This window comes from Amblyomma mixtum, chromosome 1, assembly GCF_055824585.1.
Source record: "Amblyomma mixtum isolate Tamu chromosome 1, ASM5582458v1, whole genome shotgun sequence".
Lineage (NCBI taxonomy): Eukaryota > Metazoa > Arthropoda > Arachnida > Ixodida > Ixodidae > Amblyomma > Amblyomma mixtum.
Genome location: NC_143012.1, coordinates 24654099 through 24676975, shown reverse-complemented (window position 1 = coordinate 24676975; position 22877 = coordinate 24654099). Strand labels below are relative to the sequence as shown.

The 22877-nt window shown below is 47.5% G+C and overlaps 1 protein-coding gene across 1 annotated transcript in view; it reads left to right on the top strand.

Annotated features, from left to right (window-relative positions):
• Window positions 1-16132, top strand: part of LOC149365768 (vitellogenin-6-like) — a 35783-nt gene extending 19651 nt beyond the window's left edge. The window contains exons 19-27 of the mRNA XM_089545931.1: window positions 884-1096; window positions 2188-2472; window positions 4681-4818; window positions 8442-8669; window positions 9926-10217; window positions 13196-13353; window positions 14164-14418; window positions 14997-15180; window positions 15642-16132. Coding sequence (XP_089402057.1) covers window positions 884-1096; window positions 2188-2472; window positions 4681-4818; window positions 8442-8669; window positions 9926-10217; window positions 13196-13353; window positions 14164-14418; window positions 14997-15180; window positions 15642-15925 — 2037 coding nt within the window. The 3' untranslated portion in view covers window positions 15926-16132. The remainder of the gene's footprint in view (window positions 1-883; window positions 1097-2187; window positions 2473-4680; window positions 4819-8441; window positions 8670-9925; window positions 10218-13195; window positions 13354-14163; window positions 14419-14996; window positions 15181-15641) is intronic.
• Window positions 16133-22877: the final 6745 nt, after the last annotated feature.

Below are 22877 nucleotides of genomic sequence, written 5' to 3'. Positions count from 1 at the left end.
GTCGCTACTTTAGAAAGATGCAGTGCTTCATGGAAGAATTAACGCTTCACCCCGAAAAATAAAGTAGAAATTCAACTGCGGACTTGAGCCTTTGTTAGGTTTCAATCAAGCAATAAATAAATAAATAAATCAGTTAATCACTCTATTAATCAACAAATTATTCAGCATTCTTCCGCATATAATAATGCTGATTCCGTCAGAAAATTTCCTAATCTCGTGGCCCCTTTCGACTTTGAAGGAACAAACAGCGCGACGAAACACGGACACACGTAGAAAAGACACACACACGAGCGCTCGTGTGTGTGTCTCGTGTGTGTGTCTTTTCTACGTGTGTCCGTGTTTCGTCGCGCTGTTTGTTCCTTCAAATGCATTACCAACTAGCCCGGAACCTTGCTCTTCTGAACCCTTTCGACTCTTCCCCGTTCTACTTAATCTACCTCCCTTTGACAACCTGACAGATTACCGGTTGCGCGTTCTGCGCACCTCATGTCCTGAGGTGCGCAGAATTTTTCTTCCTTCATTTCAGCTCGATTTCGACAGGCTCTTAGTTTTTAATTGATTTGTTTTATTTTCCCTTTATATCCCTGACATTTTGATCTCTATCCGTCACTGCGCTGTTCATAGCCTCATTTCCGTTTCTATCTATGATTTAAGCTCCCAAGTTTCCCAATGAATAACAGCTCACTAAATATGCGTCCTGTTCAGTAGCCGCCTACAGGCTACCACCCAAGGCATCTTGAAATTATTCTGGGAAGGACGAAATTCTGCTCAAAGGAAAGAGGGTACACACAATGACAAGAGGGCACACTATGAGAAGAGGACATGCACAATCTATGACAAGAGGGCACACATAATCGTGGCATTTCTACCTTTGCACTTTCAGTTCGAGAAGGAATATATGCACGACCAGCTGGGCGTCGGCATCAAGGTGGACGGCCACTACCTGGAGACGTACGACTTCTGGGGATCCTGGATGGACTTCTGGTACTTTGGTGACCTGCAGCAGAAGTTTGACTACATCACCGAGAACCCCATGTGGCACCCCAGGAAGCTGGAAGTGATGTTCACGCCGGCCAACCGCGACATCACCAGCGACGTAAGGGCCCAGCGTCATTTCTGGCATGAAAGATTCTTTTGTAAACCCGGAGTTACGTTGAGTTAGCACACGAGTACTCACGAAGACCGGCGGTTGGCTGGGACGAATTCAGACTGATGGCTGGTTAACCGTCAAAATCGCCTGAAATACCCGGGAAAAGGCGCTTAATATTAACACATCCCGTCCTTGCTTCAATACTTTTTAGGCTCTATAAACGGTAAACCCTGCGGCGTCGCGCATGTCGCCTGCTCTTGCTATAGTGTTGCATGTGCTCTCGTTTGGTCAAGGCTCAGTACAGATTTTAGGTAGATAAGATACGCTAAGTTATAAACACCGCGAGTAGCACTGTCCAAATGCAATGCTTCCTTCAGTTACAAAGTAGGCTTGGATAAATTCGCGATCTGGATTACCACGCAGTGCAATGGCATGAAGCAAAGGATTGTGATGTCAGTGAGCAAACGATACAGAGCTGAACAGACCCAGTGCCAGGAAGAATGATGCAGTTCAGGAAAACACAGCAGACGATACAGCATAAAGCGGATAGGTTGAAATCAAAACGCTTCATTGCTATCAGATGCCTCCTTGGCTTCTAAAAAGAAGAACGTGTTGACAAAACTTGCCAACTAATGACTGCTGAACATCAGGCGGCTAGAGCACAAGACAAATTAATACTAAGCGAAAGAAAAGTATAAAACGGTCAATGGCAACAAACGCTAAGAAGCTAACACTGACCAAAAGGGATGCTTTTGCGTGAACTCAGTAGAAAATATTTATTTGAACATTGCTTCTCAACTCTTTATGTAACGGGGGCGGTTCCAAGGTTCCAATACAGCGTCTTCAATATAACCAGATATACAGTCGAACTTCGTTATAACGGAAGGGCTTAAATGAAATAATGAATATAACGACGAAATGTTGATGAAATGAAACGAAGCTACGGCTATAACGAAGTAATCACCGTGCCCCTTCAACTTCGTTATAACGAGGTTCAACTGTAACTGAAATTCTGTCCCGAGTTATAACTGGCTACTGCGCCTTTTGCTGAACAGAAACAGCGGTTGTGACGAGATGCCGACTCTTCTTTCGGCCAGGTCGAGCTGAACATCGGCTGGAAATTCCTGACGCCCGAGACGCGCGGAAACCAAATCTTCACGTCCAAGTACGCCGCTCAAATCGGCGACCCGGCCTTCTCGGTGCGAGACGAGGCACGCTCCTACACGACAGTCATCGACGCCGAGCTGGTGCTCAGCGGACAGCGCGAGCGCAAGATCGTCTCCGAGCTGGTGTACACCAGGACCAGGGACCTCCTCCTGCACAACATCAACTTCATCTACGACCGCACGCCGTTCGCCATCGGGGAGACTGATCCCGTCAAGGTATGGTGCCCTACAATGCTACTGAGAAAGCTCCTCGTGTCTCCGACTGCGCGCTGCTTAACTGTGGACAGTAGACTCAGAGATCAGTAGTAGAAGTTAGAAAAACAGGTGCAGTGCTGAGTCCCTGGTCACGTCTGTGCGGAAACCAGTATCACGCCAGGGTATATAACTATATTAGGATAAAAATTAAAAAAAAAACAGCTGTTTTTTAACACTGGACCACGGTCCACGGCGTACTATTATTACTCCGCTAGCCAGTCACAACAGTAGACAAAATCAGCTTTTTAAGGCGGAAGCCTTTAATGCCTCATCGTTGTAAGCAGGAGTTGTCGACAGAAAATGTCACGCTTTTCAATTGGTCGAAATGCTCGTGACGTCACAGTGCGCGAATTTCAAATGAGGCCAATTCTACTTTGGCTAGTAACCATGCAACGAATCAAAGGGATCGTAAGTGATGCTCTAAGTGGGACTGAGTTTAGTTAATTGATTAATTAATCAATCAGCCTAATTAAGATAGAGGAGAATGAAGAGGTCAGAAGAAAGAGGAAAAGAGAAGAAAGACGCGCGTCGCAACGACAACAGCGTCCGCGGAAGGAGACGCTGCTGAAAAAACAGATAAGTACGAAGCCGCGTTCGCTCCACCACCACCACGCACTTCCCCACTCTGTTCGACGTTGCTCGTTTCATATACGTTGTGTCGAACATCCTAGACAGTTCCAACATTTGACAGGTGAATGACAGAACACGATGGATAGAAATACAATAATATAAGTATGAAATAGCCTAATTAATCTCTCTAGTTAGACCGCATAAATCAATAAAACCGAGAACGAAATTGGTCGAGTTGGGGAATCGAACCAGGGTCTCCGGAGTGCGATACGAGCACGCTAGCTACTCCGTAATGCCAGCTGAATGGTTTGGAATGAACAAAGGCGCGTCTAGCTAATACGGTGTCTTCGTTCACTCCCATTTTCCCCTTTCCCTTACGGCGAGGTGCAGGTGTCCACCCAGATATGCGAGAGAGATACATTTCCTTTCCTCAAAAAATAAATTTACCGTCCAGCAAGGCGTACAGCCGAATTGGCGATGGCGTTCTGTGGACTCCCTGGCAGCGTTGCAAGACGCTGTCGCGTTCCACTCTTACAGGCGAAGCTTAACATGTTAACCACACATCAGTAACACACGCAGACAGCCAATGGACGCGTCATTCGCTGGCAGCACTTGAATCATCATTCACAACCACATTCGTGGCAGAATGCTGTACTCAGGCTTTCGCCTTGCACCACTTTAGTCGCCAAAGTGACTCCTAATTTTTATTGTTTGACTTTATAAACGAGCCCGGTATCAAAATTCTCGAGCTTAAAACTTTTTTCTCTTGATCAGCCTCTTGCTTAGGCGACGAGAGAAGATTTAACAGCGGACTACTTTTTGCCGTGAAGGAATTCTGTGCGCCGGTCCTGAGTGTGGGCGGAGCTTTACTGCAGACTTAAGTTGTATCCGACTATAGTCCACACTCTTTTACTTTGGTCACTTGTTTGTCTTTCCCGTGCAAATTGTTACCAACATTGAGCGCGCTCGGTGGCGAAATAGTTTTTTTCGCGACTGCCAGTATAGCCCAGCTGTCAATAGAACGTTAGTTTTTGATCATGAAACGCCTGTAGCCAGTGCCGAGCAGGCTTCAGCCGAGCTCCAAGTATAGATTCGTAGTTATTGGCAGCGCCTCCTCAAAGAGCAGCCTGTTACCGATTGTGATGTAACAAGGGCAAGAAACCATGTAAAGCAGGTTCAGCGGATATCTAAACGTATGCCTTGGTGATTTCAAAACGTGGCCACATCAATTAAGTAATGTACCTATTAACGGCCAATATGTATTGGGAGGAACAAGGGATGTCGTGGTTTCAGTGTTCCGTACGTTGCTCTGAAAAATAAAATCTAGATGCTACACAGGAAGAAAGAAACGAGATTGAAGGCATCGCTGGCTTTCGACGGAACAAAGAGATATAAATGGTTTTAGATGCAGAAAAAGTATACAAGTAAGAACACCGACGAAGAAAATCGCGATGGCCTGCCTTTGTAACAGATAGCTCAGGACGGCCATTTCAATGGCTTCCGCATCCTTGCTGCCACGACTGACATGCAGGCACCGCAACTCGTTATTTCTCCACGTTCGGCCACGTCGATAAACTTTATCCCTTACATCCGTCTCAGATCTGCTTCCATGGCAGCATGAAGTTCCCGCAAATCGACTACGTCAAGATCAGCGAGTTGAACCTCGCCTCAGACAGCCACGCCGTCAGCACCAACTTCAATCTCAACTTCGGAAAGGACTGCAAGTCAGACAAAAAGGTGAGTCCACTCCGCTTCCGTAGTAAGGAAAAAAATATTCACGGGTTTCCCTAACACTAAAACCGACTCGTTGTCTATCAGTTGTCCAAGCGTAGTTTCATTGCCTCGGGGATTACTTTCATTCAGGAATATCATACTTGCCTTCAATTCTGCCTCATACTACTACTTGTAAAAGCAACACTGCTTCTAAAATTTCGATCGAGGCGAAATTCTAGAGGCCCGTATACTGTGAAATGTCAGTGCAGCTTAAAGAGCTCCAGATGGTGGAAATTTCTTGATCCCTTCACTACGGCGTTCCTCATAGCCTGAGTAGGTTTGGAACGTTAAACCCCGATAAACCATAAACTAGACCCCATTCTCTGTTGATATCGAATACACTAGACCAGGGGTTCTCAAACTGGGTTCCGCGGAACACAGGGGTTCCGCGGGCTGTCTTCTTGTGTTCCGCGAGAACCCTCACCGGCCCTGACCCGGCAGCTGATATGAGACTGGCTCTGAGTGCCACTGAGCCACGCTTTGACTTGCTCTCAAAAGGGAAGCAGTACCACCCATCACATTAGTATTTGTGTTAATCTGTGCAATAAACATTTAACTTTTGTAACTCTCTCTTTGCAAAAATGCACTCGACAACATTGCTGGTAAGTTAGTGATGGCGTGATGGCGTGATGGTTAGTGATGGCGAGGTGCTTGCTGATCTGCCAAATTTTTCTCTCTTTCGTTCAGATCGTAAAAACGCACGTGGTGGTGGTGTTCTGATTGCGGCAAGTAACGACTTATCATGCACTGCTCTAAACATTTCATCCGACCTTGAATTAATTTGGCTTATCTGTCGATCCGCACCACATTCCGTGCTGCTGGGTGTCTGCTACAGGCCGCCACACAACACTCCCCATTTTTGCCGCCAGCTGAACGCAACCTTGTCTAAATTAACCTCGCGGTATCCCAACGCTCACATTCTCCTCTTCGGGGATTTTAATTACCCGACTATTAACTGGCATAACCCGGTGCACTCCATAGATAATCGAGCGGATACAAGAGAATTTCTTGATATCTGTTCGAATTTTAATCTTGCCCAGCTTGTACTAGAACCTACGCGTGAAGTAAACGACACTGCAAATATTTTAGATTTAGTATTAACAAGCCATCCTGAAAGTTTCTCCTCCATGACTTACTTGCGGGAAATTAGTGACCATAAAGTCATCCACACAGTCTTTAATTTCAAACCAATTCCTCGCCACAGTCCGGGAAAGACAATCCGGCTGTACGATAAAGGCAACTATGAAGCAATAAATAGCGAGCTGCACGCCTTCTTTCCATCTTTTAACGCAACTTTTCAAAGCAGATCTATCCAGGAAAACTGGTCAATATTTAAACAAAAGCTTAACTCTCTGGCAGATAAATACATCCCGAAGACTACTTTTCATGACACTCGAAACCAGCCTTGGTTCACGAAGTCCCTGAAAAAACTCGAAAATAAAAAGAAACGCCTATTCCGCGCAGCTAAAGCCAATCACAGCACCTGCTCATGGGACAAATATTATGCCGCCGAGAGCTCGTATTTATCAGCTGTCAAAAACGCTAAGCAACACTTTTATCACGACGACTTGTCGAGAATCCTAAAAAGTAACACAAAAAAGTTCTGGCAAATTATAAACCCTACCAATACGCATTCAGTTACCCTGAATAAAGATTCAGGAGAGCCATTTAGCGATACTGAATGTGCTAATATCTTTTCAGTTGCTTTTTCCTCTGTCTTCACAAGCGAGCCTGATGAGCCCTTACCTATTCTGCCTACAACCATTCCGCACACCATGCCTGTAACCAATGTTTCTGCTAATGGAATAATGTCTTTAATAGATAAAATTAAACTTTCATCTGCAGCAGGCATTGACGAAATAAATTCTAAACTTTTAAAGAACACAAAGTGCATTTCTGCCGAATATTTATTGTTACTGTTTGCTCAGTCACTTTCCACAGGCACCATACCTGATGATTGGAAGAAGGGAAAGGTCGTTCCAGTCTACAAATCCGGTAACAAAAATTCACCTTTAAATTATCGTCCTATCTCGCTCACAAGTGTACCGTGTAAAATCATGGAGCATATCATCTACTCAGAAATCATGCAGTTCCTGGATGGTAACAAATTCTTTCACCCTGCACAACATGGATTTCGCAAAAACTATTCCTGTAACACACAATTAGCACTCTTTCTTCACGATCTGCATGCGAACCTCGACTTGAATATCCAGACTGACGCAATTTTTTTAGACTTTGCTAAAGCATTCGACAAAGTTCCCCACCGACGTTTGATGCTAAAACTATCGCAGCTGAACTTGCATCCTAACATCTTAAAATGGATTGAAGCATTTCTAACGTGTCGCTTTCAGTCAGTTGCTGTTAACATCCAGTCATCTCCTTCTGCCCCCGTAACCTCAGGCGTACCTCAGGGCTCTGTCCTAGGTCCTCTTTTCTTCTTAATATACATAAATGACTTGCCAGAACATCTATCATGCAATATCCGTTTATTCGCCGACGACTGCGTTATCTACCACTCAATAACTAACACTTCCGACCAAAAAGCCCTTCAGGATGATCTTAACCGCATTGAAAAATGGTGCGATGATTGGCTAATGACACTTAACCCTAACAAATGCAAGCTTATTTCGTTTCACCGCAGGCTTAATCCGTTGTCCTTTTCCTATAGAATTTCTAACAATCCAATAGAGCACATTCATTCATATAAATACTTAGGTATCACTGTGTGTCATGATCTAACTTGGCGGGAACATGTTACTAATGTTATTTCATCTGCAAACAGAACCCTTGGATATCTGAAGCGCCATTTACGTCACGCAACAAAAGAGGTAAAATTACTCGCTTACACATCATTGGTAAGACCAAAACTAGAATACGCATCCCCCATTTGGAGCCCCCATCAAGCATATCTAATCGATGCACTTGAAGCCGTGCAAAATCGCGCCGCCCGTTTCATTCACTCCCAATATTCATACGAAGTCAGTGTGTCATCCCTGAAATCACTGTCCAACTTACGAAGTCTTTCTTGCCGTCGTCGCGTCGCAACCCTATCTCTTTTTCATAAATTTTATTACAGCTCACTCGGCCATGAACCATACATCTGCGCACCTCCGCCGCGCATATCACATCGCACTGGTCACCCCCTTCAAGTTACTCGTCCACGTGCCCGTACCGTAACCTTTTCCACCTCCTTCTTTCCACGAGCCGCGTCAGACTGGAACGGCCTCTCCCACTCCGCTGCTGCTATCACCTGCCCGTCACTCTTCAACGCCAACATTGAACTTCATATGTCATCGTGAAAAAATGTACCAAATTTTTGATTAACCCACCCCTTATGTAATACCCCGAAAGGGGCCTTTAAGGTAAATAAATGAAATGAAATGAAATGAAATGAAATGAAAAAGTGAAAGAAAGGTGGAGGCGGGGGGGGGGGGGGGGGTTCCCTGGAACTTATTGAAGGCTTTTGGGGTTCCTCCAAGCAAAAAAGTTTGAGAACCCCTGCACTAGACCACCCTCAATGACTTTACATCAAGGTACCGTGTCCCGTTCGCTTCTGACGAGGTGGGATCTTGGCCGCTTCTTTGCAGATCACAATGCGCGCCATCTGGGAGCACACAGAGGAACAGAACCACCTCCTGGCGACTCGCGACCACGAGGAGCCGGTGGGCAAGTTCATGAAGAACCCGTACAGCGAGCTGTGGAAGGAGTGCAAATACCACGCGGGCAACGGCATCCCCTGGAGCAAGGCCTGCGACGAGTTCCTCTTCGACGCCACCGTACTCAAGAAGTTCACCGCCGACATCGAGTACGAGCACGTGAGTATGCGTGCTCGCTCTCTCTCTGGGCTCAACAAATAGATAGATCTTGTTGGCATTCCCTCTGAATTAGGACAGTGGCGAGCGCCACCTTGTCTAGGAAATTAATCTGACTTCTTTATTTATTTCGTATTTTTGAAAACTTACAATTTCGTTTTTTGGTTCTTTGTAATGCTCAGATTTTTTCTTCTCAAGTTCTAAGCTATATTATTTCGATTTCGACTTCCACCGCATCCATGCCCCTATAGGTGTCTGAGCTTTCTACGTGCTCCCCACAGTGATTAAGAATAGCCTAACACACTATAAACACGAAACGGGTGAGAAAGGGGTAAACTGTCCTATAGCGCACTCCTTTTTATAAAAAGTAGTGCGCTAGTGGACAGCTTACTTCATTTTTACTGCCATATAGGTGTATTTGGGCTTGGAGTGCACAATCTATGGCTATTCGGCTCAGCCACCACGTGCATTACACCATGGTGCACAACCCAACGCTACTTGCTTTTTCGGTGCGTTGTCTATGAAGAAAGCCTAAAGCAGGGGAGTTACGCCACTAGTTTGATTGCTATGTGCATGCGTCCCCGTCAGGTAATGACAGAAGTGCTGCGAGCACAGTCAATTTAAATTAAATGTCGGGAATGGAGGAATAATTACTTCATTACACTTGTCATGAAACTGTTTCAGCTTTCATGGAGTTAGCTGTCAGTTAATTCCGTTACAAAACAAGCACAATGAAAGTCCAGCCCTGAAGGCGGGTTACTAAGCATATCATCAAAGAGGAGCTCAGGAATGCCTTAAAGGCAAGGTCTTTTCGAAAAGTTATTGATCACTCGTGGCCCACCTCTCCGGTAATTTTTGTGTACTGTTTAACTCCTCCAGCAGAAAAAGGGAAGTGGCTATAACTCATGGCGTAATGAAAGTGTAGATAAATTTGGCCGCCTGGGGTCCCTATTGCACATAGAAATCAATCGATCAATGAATGTAACTTTATTTCTCAGTCCCTGTTGCACATCGGAAGCAATCAATCAATACATAAATCCATCAATCAATCAATCAATCAATCAATCAATCAATCAATCAATCAATCAATCAATCAATCAAGGTAACTTTATTTCTCAAGTTTGCCAGTACACGAGAACATATTTCACTTTTTCCCCACCGAAATAGGTGGGGTGGGATTCATGTTTCCTCTGTCCACGGTTGCCTACTACCGAAAACCGCTCTCACTTCACTGGTGATTCTCCATTTCCCTCTTCCAGCTGTCCAAGGAGTTCGTCAAGTTCATGCACGAGATCCGCCGTCACGTGCGCTACAGCTACTTCCCGTGGCTGTACGACCTGGAAGACTTCGACGTGGCCAACCCCGAGGGCAAGATGCGAATCATCGGCAACGTGAGCGCCTTCCACGACATGTGGGACCTGCACATCACCCTGCCCAAGGAGAACATCAAGTACAAGCAGGCACCACTGCCCGCGTGGTTCATCACCCCGCGTTACTACCCAATGTTCGAGTATTCCAACCTCGAGCAGTACTCGTCGATCTTCAGGCACCGTGAGTCTCCTCTGCCGGTTTCTCTCAAAACACTTCAAATCCGCTCTCGTCGCGGTTATTTACCCGGATGAGACGCAAATAATCAGTCTAGCTGCAGGCTCTCTTAACTGCACCCGAAGCGAAGAAGGTTATACTGCCGATAAGCATGAAACTGGGAACCTGCTTTTCGATTTTACACTTTGTACTAGGCTAGTTTCTTAAATTTTACAGCGAAAGCTCTACTTTTCGCACTACAGCACCCAAGGTCAAGCTTTGTGTGCGTTTCGCCTTGAGCCGGCGCTGCGGAAGTGAGGCAAGTGACGTCATACCACGTGACTCGCTGTGGAGAGGCGCGCAGCTGCGCTGGCTCGGAGCCTCGCCTCTGCTGTATCACGTGACCAGCAGGGGTAGCACAGCTGCTTCGCTGGCGCTCGGGTGCTCAGTCTCCCCGCGGATGAGGAGCGCGCCGGACAGACTCCGGCGCCAAACCATGCTGAGATTATGGGTCCATATCAGGCTTGTTCCATCCCCGGTCGTTCAACCCAGCTCCATGGTTTTGCCCTCAGGGATCTCTTCCAGTGGGCAGAGGCCCGAAACATCTCCGGAATCCTCTGTTCCTTTGACCAAGAGAAGGCTTTCGACGTTGTTAGCCATCCATACATGTTCCAAGTCCTGGATGAAGCTGGCATATGCCCTGAGTTCCAACATATGGTCAGGGCATTGTATTCCAGGCCAGTTTCCTCAGTTAGTGTACAGGGTCGTGTCAGTGAGGCTTTTGATGTGGGCCGTGGAGTCCGGCAGGGGTGTCCCCTATCACCTGCCCTCTACGTCCTAGCATTTGAGCCTCTCCTCCAAAGATTGGCTCGTGACAGTCGCACCAATAGGTTCCCGCTTCCACCTGGTTCCCCGCCAGCTCCCATTTTTGCCTATGCAGATGACCTCACCATCGTTGTCCCAGATGAGGCTTCAGTCTCCTCTGTTTTGGATGTGATGGAGGGGTACTGCAGGGCGAGTGGGGCTAGGCTTAATCGGTCGAAGAGTGCCGCCTTGTATTTTGGCCGTGCACCCTCCAGCCCCCAGCCTGCTCACGGCCTTCCCGTGAAGGCTGAGGTTCGCATTTTAGGTTTCTACTTCAACTCGTCTGGTCTATCTCCGTCCAATTGGTCTATAGCAGAAGACAGGATCGTAGACAGGGCTCGGGCATATGGGACACTATCATGCCCGCTCACGGCTCGCGCTACGGTCACGAGGTCCCTCCTGTTTTCAGTACTGACATATGTCGCCGGCATAACACCTCTGTCGGCTCGTACGAAGCTCCGCCTGGAACGAATTCTCTTTCGCTTCCTTTGGAACGGAGCTCCAGACTGTGTCGCGAGGCCTGTAGTGAAGCTGCCCAAGGACAAGGGAGGCCTTGGCATTCCCGACCTGGGCATCGTAGCTTCAGCCTTGCACGTCAGGTGGACCCAAGTAGCTCTGAGCTCGGACATGTCCCTAACCCGTAGTCTTGCTTCATACTTCCTAAGCACTAGGCTCCGCTTGTTCTCGCAGAGCACGCTATCTCACTGCGTGCCACGGTCAGGTTCTCCATCCGCCTTCTACTCTCAGGCAGCCAACTGCCTTGAGCAGCTCCGCAGTGTCAAGGCAGACATCAACGTTGTTGCGGTTCCATTGAAACGGTTGGTCGAGATCCTCACCCCCAGGCTTCCACCCCGTTATCGCCAGCACGAGCTCTTGAACGAGCGTCCAAGCTGGAAGCTAATCACAGCGGACTTCTTGGAAGCAAGCAGGGCCTCCTTCATGTACCGTCTGGCCAGGGGATTCCTCCCCATCAAAGCCAAGGCGTTCACCCGGGCCAGCTTGCGACCTACCTGTCCGTTCTGTGGTGGTAGAGAGGACGCTGTGCACATCTTCTCACAGTGTCTTCTTCCAGAAGCTCTCCTCCGTCGTGTAGCTGACCTGTTCCAGCTTCCAGGTGTACCGTACCAGACCGTGCGATACTTGAACCCGTTACCAGGTCGTGCCATTAACCAGTTTGTGCTCTTGCTTGTCGAGTGCTCGTACCAAGTCTGGCTGGCACGCTGTTCGGCCGCCTACAACAGCAGGGTCCCGGGCCTCCATGAAGTGCTTGCAAAAGTGCGGAAGGAGGTCTGGTTCCATTTGCAACGGCTAAGGCGTGTGCACGGCGAGCAGAGATTTCTAGACACTTGGTGCCGGCCACCTGTGATTTGTACGGTTCATGGTAAAACACTTTCTGTGTCACTATGAGCACCACACAGGGAATGGTTGTCCTATGCGACACTTTTGTGTTTGACAGAGGTCTGATCACCCTGCTGGCTTGCAGCCGCAGCGGTGACTACGGCCGCTTCTGTGTATGGTGTCCACTTTTTCAGGAGGTGCCACACAGCGGCCGCCCGTGCCCGGGAAGGGCCTTCGCCCGGTACAAAAAATCTCCCCCCTGTCCCCCCTTGGCCCAGGGGGGGGGGGTTGCCGCGGGTGTCGTATGAATGATGAGGGGCTGATGGGTTATGTGCGACCCTGGGACAAGGCACTTTCGGGTGCCAAGTCCCCTTCCCTTCTGACAACGGCAACCATGCTTGACCATGCTTAACAGAGCTTTCGCTCGTATCACTAGGTTTAACAAGCGCTAAACCTCTGCTAGTTGTTTCCTTGAATTGTGTGCTTCGCCGCTCGGCACGGCAGAACTAAAGCCGTCTTTACAGCTAGCGCAAGGCCGCATGAATTAATTGTCCTAGTGGTTTTTGCTCGCAGCGAGCTCCAAAATGTGTCATGGAGACCTTTACAACGTTTCTTTAGGCTGCACGCAATTTTGTTCACCGGGATAGGTTCTTCAACATTTATATTTTCAACTGCCAGATACTCGTATTCTATTTCCAACTGCCAGACACTGCTATCTTCAACAGCGCATACGAACGATGCGAGATGTGTGAACACATTGTGCGTTATTGAAAGGGACTTTCGCTACGCTTTCCTTCTGTCAGGATTCTGCGATGCCCAAGGTCCAATGATCAAGACATTCGACGAAGTCTTCTACGACCTGCCTGAGACTGACTGCTACAAAGTACTTGCGAAGGACTGCTCGGAGAACCAGCACTTCCTCGTTCTCGGAGCCAAGTCTAAGAACGCCAACTATCCTAAGGTAAAAACTGCCGTGCAATGCCAGTCAGAAGTGCGCTTTATGCTCAGAACAGATCACATGACATGCTGACTGTTTCTTTCTATAGTGAGTGTTTTTACAATCCCGAAGCGTGTTTCGTTAAACACAAATCGTACGTTGAGGATTACTGTGCACAGTTTTAGGCTGCAGTACTTCAACATATGTTACATTACAAGCACATCCGCGGTAATGAAAGAATCAGTGCATTAATCAATCACAAATCAAGGATTGTAGGAACGAGTAAAACAACGTGCTTTCGAACAACTGATCCGTCATACAATGTTCTGCTTTCACACTCGACATAACGCTTTGTTTCAGGAACATTCACTCAGGCATTCGGTTCGAGCTATCCAAGTTACCCATTGGTCTCAGCGCAATCTCCGTTCGCAGGTCTACGTACATGCCCAAATGTTCTACTGTTGCCCGCGTACATACGGGAAGCTGCAGGTTGTCAAACTCCCGTTAAGCAGTTTTTTTCTCTAAATGTCCTTTGTTTCGAAGGACCGTGGAACAGTCTGCATTCGAGTTTGCTTTTAGTTGAGGGTGTCGAACTATTAATCAGGATACCGCGGACTGATTCAATTAGGTAGCTCTGTTTTAGTCATCACAAGCGGTTCTCTTGGTCTTGGAGTTGTCCATGATGGCCAGGGTGCTAGCGAGGAGCCTGTTAAGCGCAGATTCAGCTCTTACGCATGTACAGAAAGGCTTATGAGATACAGGAAGAATTTAGAAGAGTCTTTGCTATCCCGAGCTCTCATTAAGTACTCATATCCCTTTCTATATTTTGTGCAGGCCATGCGCATGTTCCTGCACACGTTCAAGATCGAGGTGCTGCCAGTGTCCGGAGACAGCGTGCCCATCGCTCGCGTCAACGGCAAGAAGGTGCCGGTGACGCCCGACGAGCCCTTCCGCCAGTTCATCAACACGGGCGTCCGCGACATCGAGCTGTTCCGCATCGAGACTTACGGCCCGCAGCCCATCTACAAGGTCCTTTCGGAGAGCTTCGGCGTGCGCGTCTCCTACGACGGCAAGGGCATCTTCATCCAGGTGCGTACCACTGGGACATGTGTGCGACTTCAAATAAGCGCAGCTCACCATTAGGAGAGCAATGCACACTCGAGTGGGCAGATCATGTAAACAAGATCGGGTCCTTGCATGCTTTTAAGAATGTTTAAGACTGTATGCGACTGTAAACCGTCCTATCGTTGCGATTTCTACAGCACTAAGCCCTCTATGAACAATCTTTGACGCTGTTACGAACTCCCAAGGCCGTAATGCAGCCACAATTGCTTTAAATAAGGAATTCCATAACATACTTATGCTCAACTAATAAGCTTTTCTTGTAACTTAACTCACCCTATTCGCCACCGCAAGCACGGATCCTGTTGTTAGGTAAACTGTATTCGCTGGAAAATAGACGCTTGTACTGACACTGATGCTTACTCGCTAATTTCTTCAAAAGCTTTTGGCGTCCTAATCTATGTACTCCAGAGCACCGAAATCACATGATTATGGAACAACGCGAAAGCATAGTAGTCTGCCAAGCCTTAACAATTTCTTTTATGCCTGTAAACCCATTGCACGTTTGTATCGTCCCCCTGAGAATTGTATGGCTCTCTCCACAGCTGGCACCGTTCTACCGCGGCAAAGTGTGCGGTCTTTGCGGCGACTACAACTTCAACAAATTCCGCGAGTTCATCGGCCCTGACAAGTGCCTGCACCACAACTCGACCACCTTCGGCAACAGCTATGTGATCCCCTCGGACAACTGCAAGGCTCCCGAGTACCGAAACCCATGCGTCTACACCGGTAAGTGTCCTTCTAACGCCACCGCGACTCTGTAAGTACTGGATAATAAATTATGCTCTCATCGCTAACATAAAACGGTCAATAAAAAGCACTGGCACGATGTCCGGGTTTTTTCAGCCAAGCTCTGGAATCCAGAAATACGACTGGCTTTAACTTGGTATTCCAACCCGGTGGACTTGTAACCTACATCACATAGCTGGAAGGGACTTACCTAGTGCTTCTTAGACCAAAACGAAAAAGCAGTCCAGGGACATTTGTCCTAAAATGTTTGCAACTAAAAACAAAAGAACCGTAGGAGGTAGGATGGATTTCACTTTGAGAGGCATTCACAACTGCCACAGAGGTGCGCAGAGCTATCGACAGCTGGCGCTCAGAAAGGAGCCAACTGAAAAGGAGGCCCCTGGGCCACCAGCTATGACACCTGGCGGGCAAGAAAGCAACTATTTTTCTTCCTCTCGCAGCTGGCGAGCAGTGCACCGTGATGCGCACCATCACCCGCGAGCGAGGTGAGGGCAAGGACCGCGAAGTGTGCTTCTCGCTGACGCCGCTGCCCAAGTGCTCGGATTCTTGCATCGAGACCCGCCTCATGAGCACCGAGATGGGCTTCCACTGCCTGCCGGCCCGCGACGCCACCACCAAGCACCTGCTGCAGCAGGCCTCCATGCGGCCACTCACCGAGTTCCGCCGCAAGCGCCAGTACCTCAAGGCCACCGTCTACTTCCCGGAGAGCTGCTACAGGCCCTGAGCGTAGCTGGCATTCTTAGAGCCGATTGCTTGCAATCGTGTAGTTCTCTCCTTTCAAGTAGAATTCTCCTACGGAGAGGTAGCTTAGGCTGTGTGATCTTAAACTGCCTTCCCCCATGTGTTCTTCATCGCCTACTCGGTAATACTCGTGCGCACTGTAGAAGTCGACGATTTCGTGATGAAATAAAGCTGCTGTGATTGCTTACTCTCTTTTCTGTGCAAAATTCGTTTTCTCTGTGTCCATTGCACACAGTGGCAGAGAGGTAGGTGACTCCTGTCATGATAGCGGGAACCGCAGACGGGGGCATGCTTTCTGCTACATCTGCCGATGTCGAAGCTACATTTCTGACTTCAATCACATCAGCTGCTGTCAGGTCTAGTAAACAAGCTTGTCAAGGGCATCAGGGATTTACTCCACGAACAACAGTAATGCGGCATTCGTGTGAAGCCTTCTACGTGTACATCGGTTTCGTGCTGCGATGGAGTTCGACTCACTGCTTACACAAATGCTGAGCAATGTCCAAGGCTGAAGACCACATCTATATAACCGTGCAAAAAGGAAACAGATGATGACTGTCTTTCAGTTAGTCTTCAGACAGCTGACAGTTCATTTATGCTGTTAAGTTAGGTTACATGTAATAGGGGCTTCACAGAGCCTAAACATCGTCACAGCCATCCGTTGGCTCCTAGCTGGCCTCACAGGATACAAAGCTGGCGCAGTCAGCGAGCACAGAGACGCAGTTTTTAAATATGATATGCCAAGGTGGGATCAGCTTCTTTGATCATCACGAGGAGACTGTGCATGATGCACTGACGCGTGTGCAGGCGAATATTTCTCTTCAATATCTCCAACCTTGAGTTTGTTCCTCAACGCTGCAATGCACCAGGTTTTAGAGCGGAAAGCTCTACTCCTTCCATGCTGAACCTGAAGGTCATGTGGCTCTTGGATTTGACCTCTAACGGAAGGCACACCTCATGTCAAAAATCGCACATGGCAGGTCTCTCGATCTTCGTCGGCACAGCACGCGCTTAGCATCGACGCCCACCGCTGTTCTGGCTGCTGCTCGACCGCTCCTCTTCGCCAGTTGTGGCATGCAATGTGTCACGTGATTCGCACTTGCGCTTAGCAGTCACGTGCGTTTCTGCGCCGACCGCCGCTCAGGACGCTCGCTCTTGCACTAGCTTCCCATGATGCATGACATGATTTTCTCTTGCTGAAGTCTTGAAACAATAGAGATCAACCAAAGCTAAACTGCATCTAACCATGCTTAAGAGAGCTTTCGCTCTGTATATCCTGGCTCAGCTGAGTTTAGTCACAGCCATTTTTTACCCAATATCCCCTATCTTCCCCCGTTTTCCTTATTAAAGGAACCTTGAGGAAAAACTGAAGTTGGCCTTTATCGATAGACTACGGCACTGTAACGATAGAGATATCCTTCTAGCAGAAAACGGAGCTCTTATAAGCCAGAAAAGACAAAAAAGACACAGATGATTACTTCGATTCGTGCGGAACAGTATGCGTTAGCATTTCAGCTCCTCCTGACGCGGGTGGGTGGCGTGATCCAGTCCAACAATCACAGTGTGCCACGCCGTACCCACTCGCCACTTTCCCCACCCCTCGACTCTGACTGGCGGCCATGATTTCTTTTCCGCCACCCGTCACCTCCCACTGACTCCCTCTATCCACTTTCCCTCGCCATCTCCATCTTCTAGTTCTAATGTTCTAATGGAATCCTAATGCTAATGCATTTAAAAGTGATAGGGTTTTAACTTTGTTAAACTGAGTAGACGTGAGAAAGCGTGTGTCCATTCTTCGCCTCTTCTCTCCGGCATCTGCATGCACACGCAACCGCCATTCTCGCTCTTCATCTTCCGACCTTCTCTCCACTCGGCGGCAGCTGGTGCTACACCCTCCTCCCATTGGCTACAGCTGGCGCGACAATCATCTGCACTTACCTGAGCTTGCTCCATTGGTTGCAGCTTTCGCGATGCTCCTCAGTACTAACCATAGTTACTCCGAGGCTTCACGCAAGATTCTTGGCTGTCACCATATTAAGCATTGCTTTCGCACTAAACCGAACTACAGGTGGCGCCATCACCGGCCGATTCTGGAAGTAAACTGCGCGCGTCTACACCAAACATTCAGCGCGGACACCAGAGAATATGCTACACCGCCATTCACAGCAAAATGCCTGCGAATGTCACGAGTGGATGTCACGAGTTCAGATTGAGTGAAGATATTTAAATCCAATTTTCTCCGTCATACTTTTTCTTTTTTGCTGGTGAACAAACGTTAATATAGGCAGGAAGAGCTACATAATAAGTTTTTGTTAAGAAAGATAATTCGATTGAGTCGTCCTCTGTATCCCTTTGTTACCACGCTAATTGATTGATTACAAACATCTTTATTTCTTCAATGTTCTCAGAACATGTGGGTGGGCCGCCTAGTCCGGTAGTCCACTGGCTGCTGCTGCTGCGCTGGCCCTCCCCACCAGCCATTGCTGACGGTCAGGATCATCGCTGAGCAGAATAGCCTCCCACTGCTCCTCCGAGGAGTTGGGAATGGGGTCAACTAAGGGATTATATTGGCATGCCCACACCATATGGTAGAGGTTAGCTACCGCTCCACAATGTGGACACTGCGGAGAGTATAGTGTAGGGTACCACTGGTGTAATTTAGCTGGTGTTGGGTATGTGTTGGTTTGTAGTCTCCTAAGGGTGTTCTCTTCTAACTTGTTGAGGGATTTGTGTGGTGTTGGGTACTCCTTTCTGGCTGTTCTGTATGGCGCAAGATTGTCAGCATACACTGCTAAACCTATTAGGTCGCGGCACCCTTCATGGTCATCAAGCGGAGACGCCCGGTATAGAAGAGCTCGGGCATGCCTGTGGGCGGCTTCGTTTCCTCCTGGTAGTTCCAGGTGACCGGGGAACCAGATGACTGAGACCTGGTTGGGTGGATGCTTAGTCAGCAATGACAACCCTGACTTGTGAATTAATCCGTTATTGAAGTTGCGACAGGCGTTCTGGGAATCAGTGAGCACAACGGCGTTGGGGTTAGATGCTACAGCTAATGCAATAGCTGCCTCCTCTGCGTGAATGGGGTTAGATGTTTTCACCGAGGCGCAGTTCACCATCGACCCTGAAGGCGTTGAGACCACAATAGTCATGACTCCATTCTTTGGTCCTGCTGCGTCCACGTAAAGGGTGTTAATTTGCTTGTCCCATTTCTTCTGCAGGGATTCACCTCTTGCTTTCCTCCTCTCGGTGTTATATGCGGGATGCATATTCCGCGGAATGGGGTGCACGTTTATGCGTCTTCTCACATCGCGTGGGACCTCTTCCCTTTGGTCAATTGTATAGGGCAGACTAACATGGATTTTATCGAGCAGTTCTCTGCCGGGTTTTGTAAGTGCGAGCCGATTCAGTTGTGACAGCCATTGTGCTTCCCACATCTCTTTGAGGGTATTATGTACTCCTAGAGCCATGACCCAGGCAGCACAACAACATTGGCCGAACGTCGCGCAAGTGTTGGCAAAACTTGGCACGAACATCGGTCCTACACTGGCATTTGGGCCACATTGGCCTTACTTTCATGCCAGTTTTGGGCCAACGCTCGGCCGATCAAGCGGCCAACGCAGTCCCGATGTTCGTTCTGCAGCATGGACCAGCAAAGGTCTCATACTGGCATCCAACTTTCAAACATTGGTAGCCAACTTTCAAACATTGGTAGCCAGCTTTCGAATAATGGTTTCCAGCTTTCGAATAATGGTTTCCAGCTTTCGAATATTGGCATCCAGCTTTCGAATAATGGTTTCCAGCTTTCGAATAATGGCATCCAGCTTTCGAACGCTGGCACATGCAATTAACCCACTCGCCAATGACCGGCACTGTGGATAGATGTACACACATAACATTCTACCTCGCAAATATTCATAAATGAGGGTGCGAAAGAATTCCAGAAAAAAGACCCGTTTATTGCTTTGAGTTACAAGAATCACGCTTCTAGCGCACACAGGATGGTTTGCGCTACCACCAGCCACCCTGGGGAGTAAAGAAAAGGGGCCCAAGAGCATGGTGGCAGAGGCTGTGGGAAAACAATTTATTTTCAAGTTTAGTGAGTGCCGATCAGGTTGGACAAAGCATCTCGGCAAGCTGCTGCGGCACGGCTAAGGCATCCATAAAGCGCTCAACGGAGCTGTCCTCCAGTGAACTGATCAGTCATATCCGAAGTAATCGTTGCACTCCACTTGCAAGGGGGCTGCTGGACTGCATTCAAACAAATTCCTCGTCCAGTTCTTGCACGATGGCCTCACGAAGTGCCAAGCCTGCAAAGAGATGCATGATGTCATGGTAAGTTGAATTATGGCCATCACAGAAGAAAAACAAACATAACATAAAAAACATAACAAAAATAACACCGAATTTTGTGAAACACAGTCATCGTGAAGACACTAGCAACATATTTTACAGGATAATTTTTAATTTATTCTTAAGAACCAGCCCCACATTAGTTGCACAAAGTGGAATTTAATTTACTAAGCTTCCCTTATACCAAATGGTTTAATTTAGTTTAATGCGTCGTGTCGCTCTCCCAGTAAATATATTCAATGCGAGATAAGCAAATTCATGTGATATTGAAAACAGATTAATGTATTATTTTGTTTTAATATCATAACTCGTATCTCTAAATTGCGAGGTAATTTTTTATTCCAGTAAATATGCACAGGTTGTAGCGTCTCTTCCACATGGAGGTCAAAACAACATTTTTGATTAGTTTTATTTAATGGGGTCAAAAATGCGGCTTGCGACTTTTGACGAAATACGCTGAACGCAAGGAACTCAGGGCACCTTTGTTTTACCTTAGTTGCTTCGCATGCATGCTACAGTTGGATTCGAAACTGCAACTTGAAAACCACACAAAAATACTAGTCTGATAGTCCAGAGTAATGCCCTTTTTCATTGCGAGAGAACTTGGGCAAAAGCTTTAACCAGTAATTGCGGATTTTCTATTGAGTCTGCAATAGTAGAAGGCAAAAAGAAACACTACCGAAGTATTACACATATCCTTACCAACTAGTCTGCAGTGGAAAATTAATTAAGCGGTTCTGATTTCCGTCGTGCATAAGCGGTAAAGGACATATTCCCGAATGCATCCTATCTCAATTCATATGAGTTCAAACCCGCTGTTAGCCAAAGTAGTGAATCTTTAGTGAGTTCATCTCACCAAAGACGAAAAATTAAATTCTCACCATTCGGCCACAATTCCACTGCGCACGACGTCAAGCAAGCCATTTCGCAATGAGAGTGGGTACACAGAAGTCGTCCTCGTGCTTTTTGGCCCGCTCTCTTCTCCTGCCGAAAAAATAAAGGCGCATGTAGTCAAAGCAACATTTACTACAAAAACCACTTTAACTTCCAGACGTATATCAAGATAAAAGAGTTTTAGTACTTACAAAAGATCTTGCAGGCGGTACGAACAGCGTCGGAGCTCTCCTAATATATGAGTGTGGCTTTTCGCGTGCGCAGACTATGAACGGTGCTAGCTCGAGTGTGCATGCATTTTCGTCGCGTTGGTTTGCACCTGGTTGAGCTCCGCCGTGCAGTCAAGAATGTCTTTTTGTGATGAGTCGCGCGGTTCCAAGACGAGCAGTGGAGACGATGGTGTGGGGGGGGGGTTGGCTGGAGGGGAGAGAGTAATTTTCCTTTACACAGGTTTTGTGGTTCCGAGAAAAGTCCTCGAGCTGAAAGGTGGAGACAGGGAGGTGGAGGAACAGCGAAGCGCGTATCTGCGCGCGAGGGAAAACAGGTTTGAGAAAGTGACAACCAAAAAGAAAAAATAGCGCTTCGCGGGGTGGGGGGTTAGCCCGCTACCTGGAAAAGGGCACGGCCGGGAGAACAGGTGGGGAGATATTGGACTTGAAGACTTGAAAGAGAGAGGGAAAGAGGCCACAACACGTGAAAAGGGTTTGGAATTTTTGGAGAATGAGTCACATGGCCACAGGCAGTACAGAAAGCAATATCTACAAGAGAGAAGTGGATGGGAAACACGGAAGCGTCAAAGTATTGCTACAAAGTTGCAGCAAAAGCCTGAAAATTTTGAAGCGAAAAACTTGGAGCTTCAAGATGCATTTCGCCAAAACGACTTGAGACACTCGCGTATTTTGTGGGGCCGTATGATGTGGCTTCTGTTAGTTCAAGATAGCTTAAAATGTTACCACATAATAACAAAAATATAAAGCAAAAAAAATATCCAAGCAGAATGCGCGCTCTTTCATAGTTTCATGTACCGTACATGCGCCAAACAAGCTAGGTTAACATGCGTCTAACGCCAGTTGTCAGTCCATTTATTCAGTGGTCGTCGAAGAATCCTCAAATTGTTTGTTGGTGTGGAAGTTTCGCGCAAAAAAAGCAAAAACAAACAAAGGCATGTTGAATTGTGGTTCGCAACTACTTTCGACGGTTTTCATCAAGAAAGGTCATGTTCGAAAGAAAAAAAAAACTTGCGAGTAAATATGCAAGGACGTGAGCAAGAGCTATATTGCCCCCAATGCAAATTACGCAACAGAAGTATAAAATGGTCAAAAACAACAATTTCCAACACAACGATTTGCAGAAAAGGAAGGAAATAGCAAATCAGAAAACACGGGAAAGGCGCGATCACAGGGCACGACGTAGGGAAGCGTAGGAATCGCTTAGCACGTGTCCGCGTGCGTTTATGAAGCACCCGCCTAATATTTCACGAGCGCAACGCATAATTCGAAATTACGAGGGGACTGCTTCGTTTCTGGACGTTGCCAAAACTGAGCACAATTTCGGTTTAGCGAATGCACTTGCGCTAATCTATTACGTTTGTATCGCGATCTCCCTGAAGCAGACACCAGCTGCGCACTGCGGCAGTGAATTCCTAGAGCGAATAAAAAAAGTGATTTTTTTATTCCAAAAATTTAATCAAA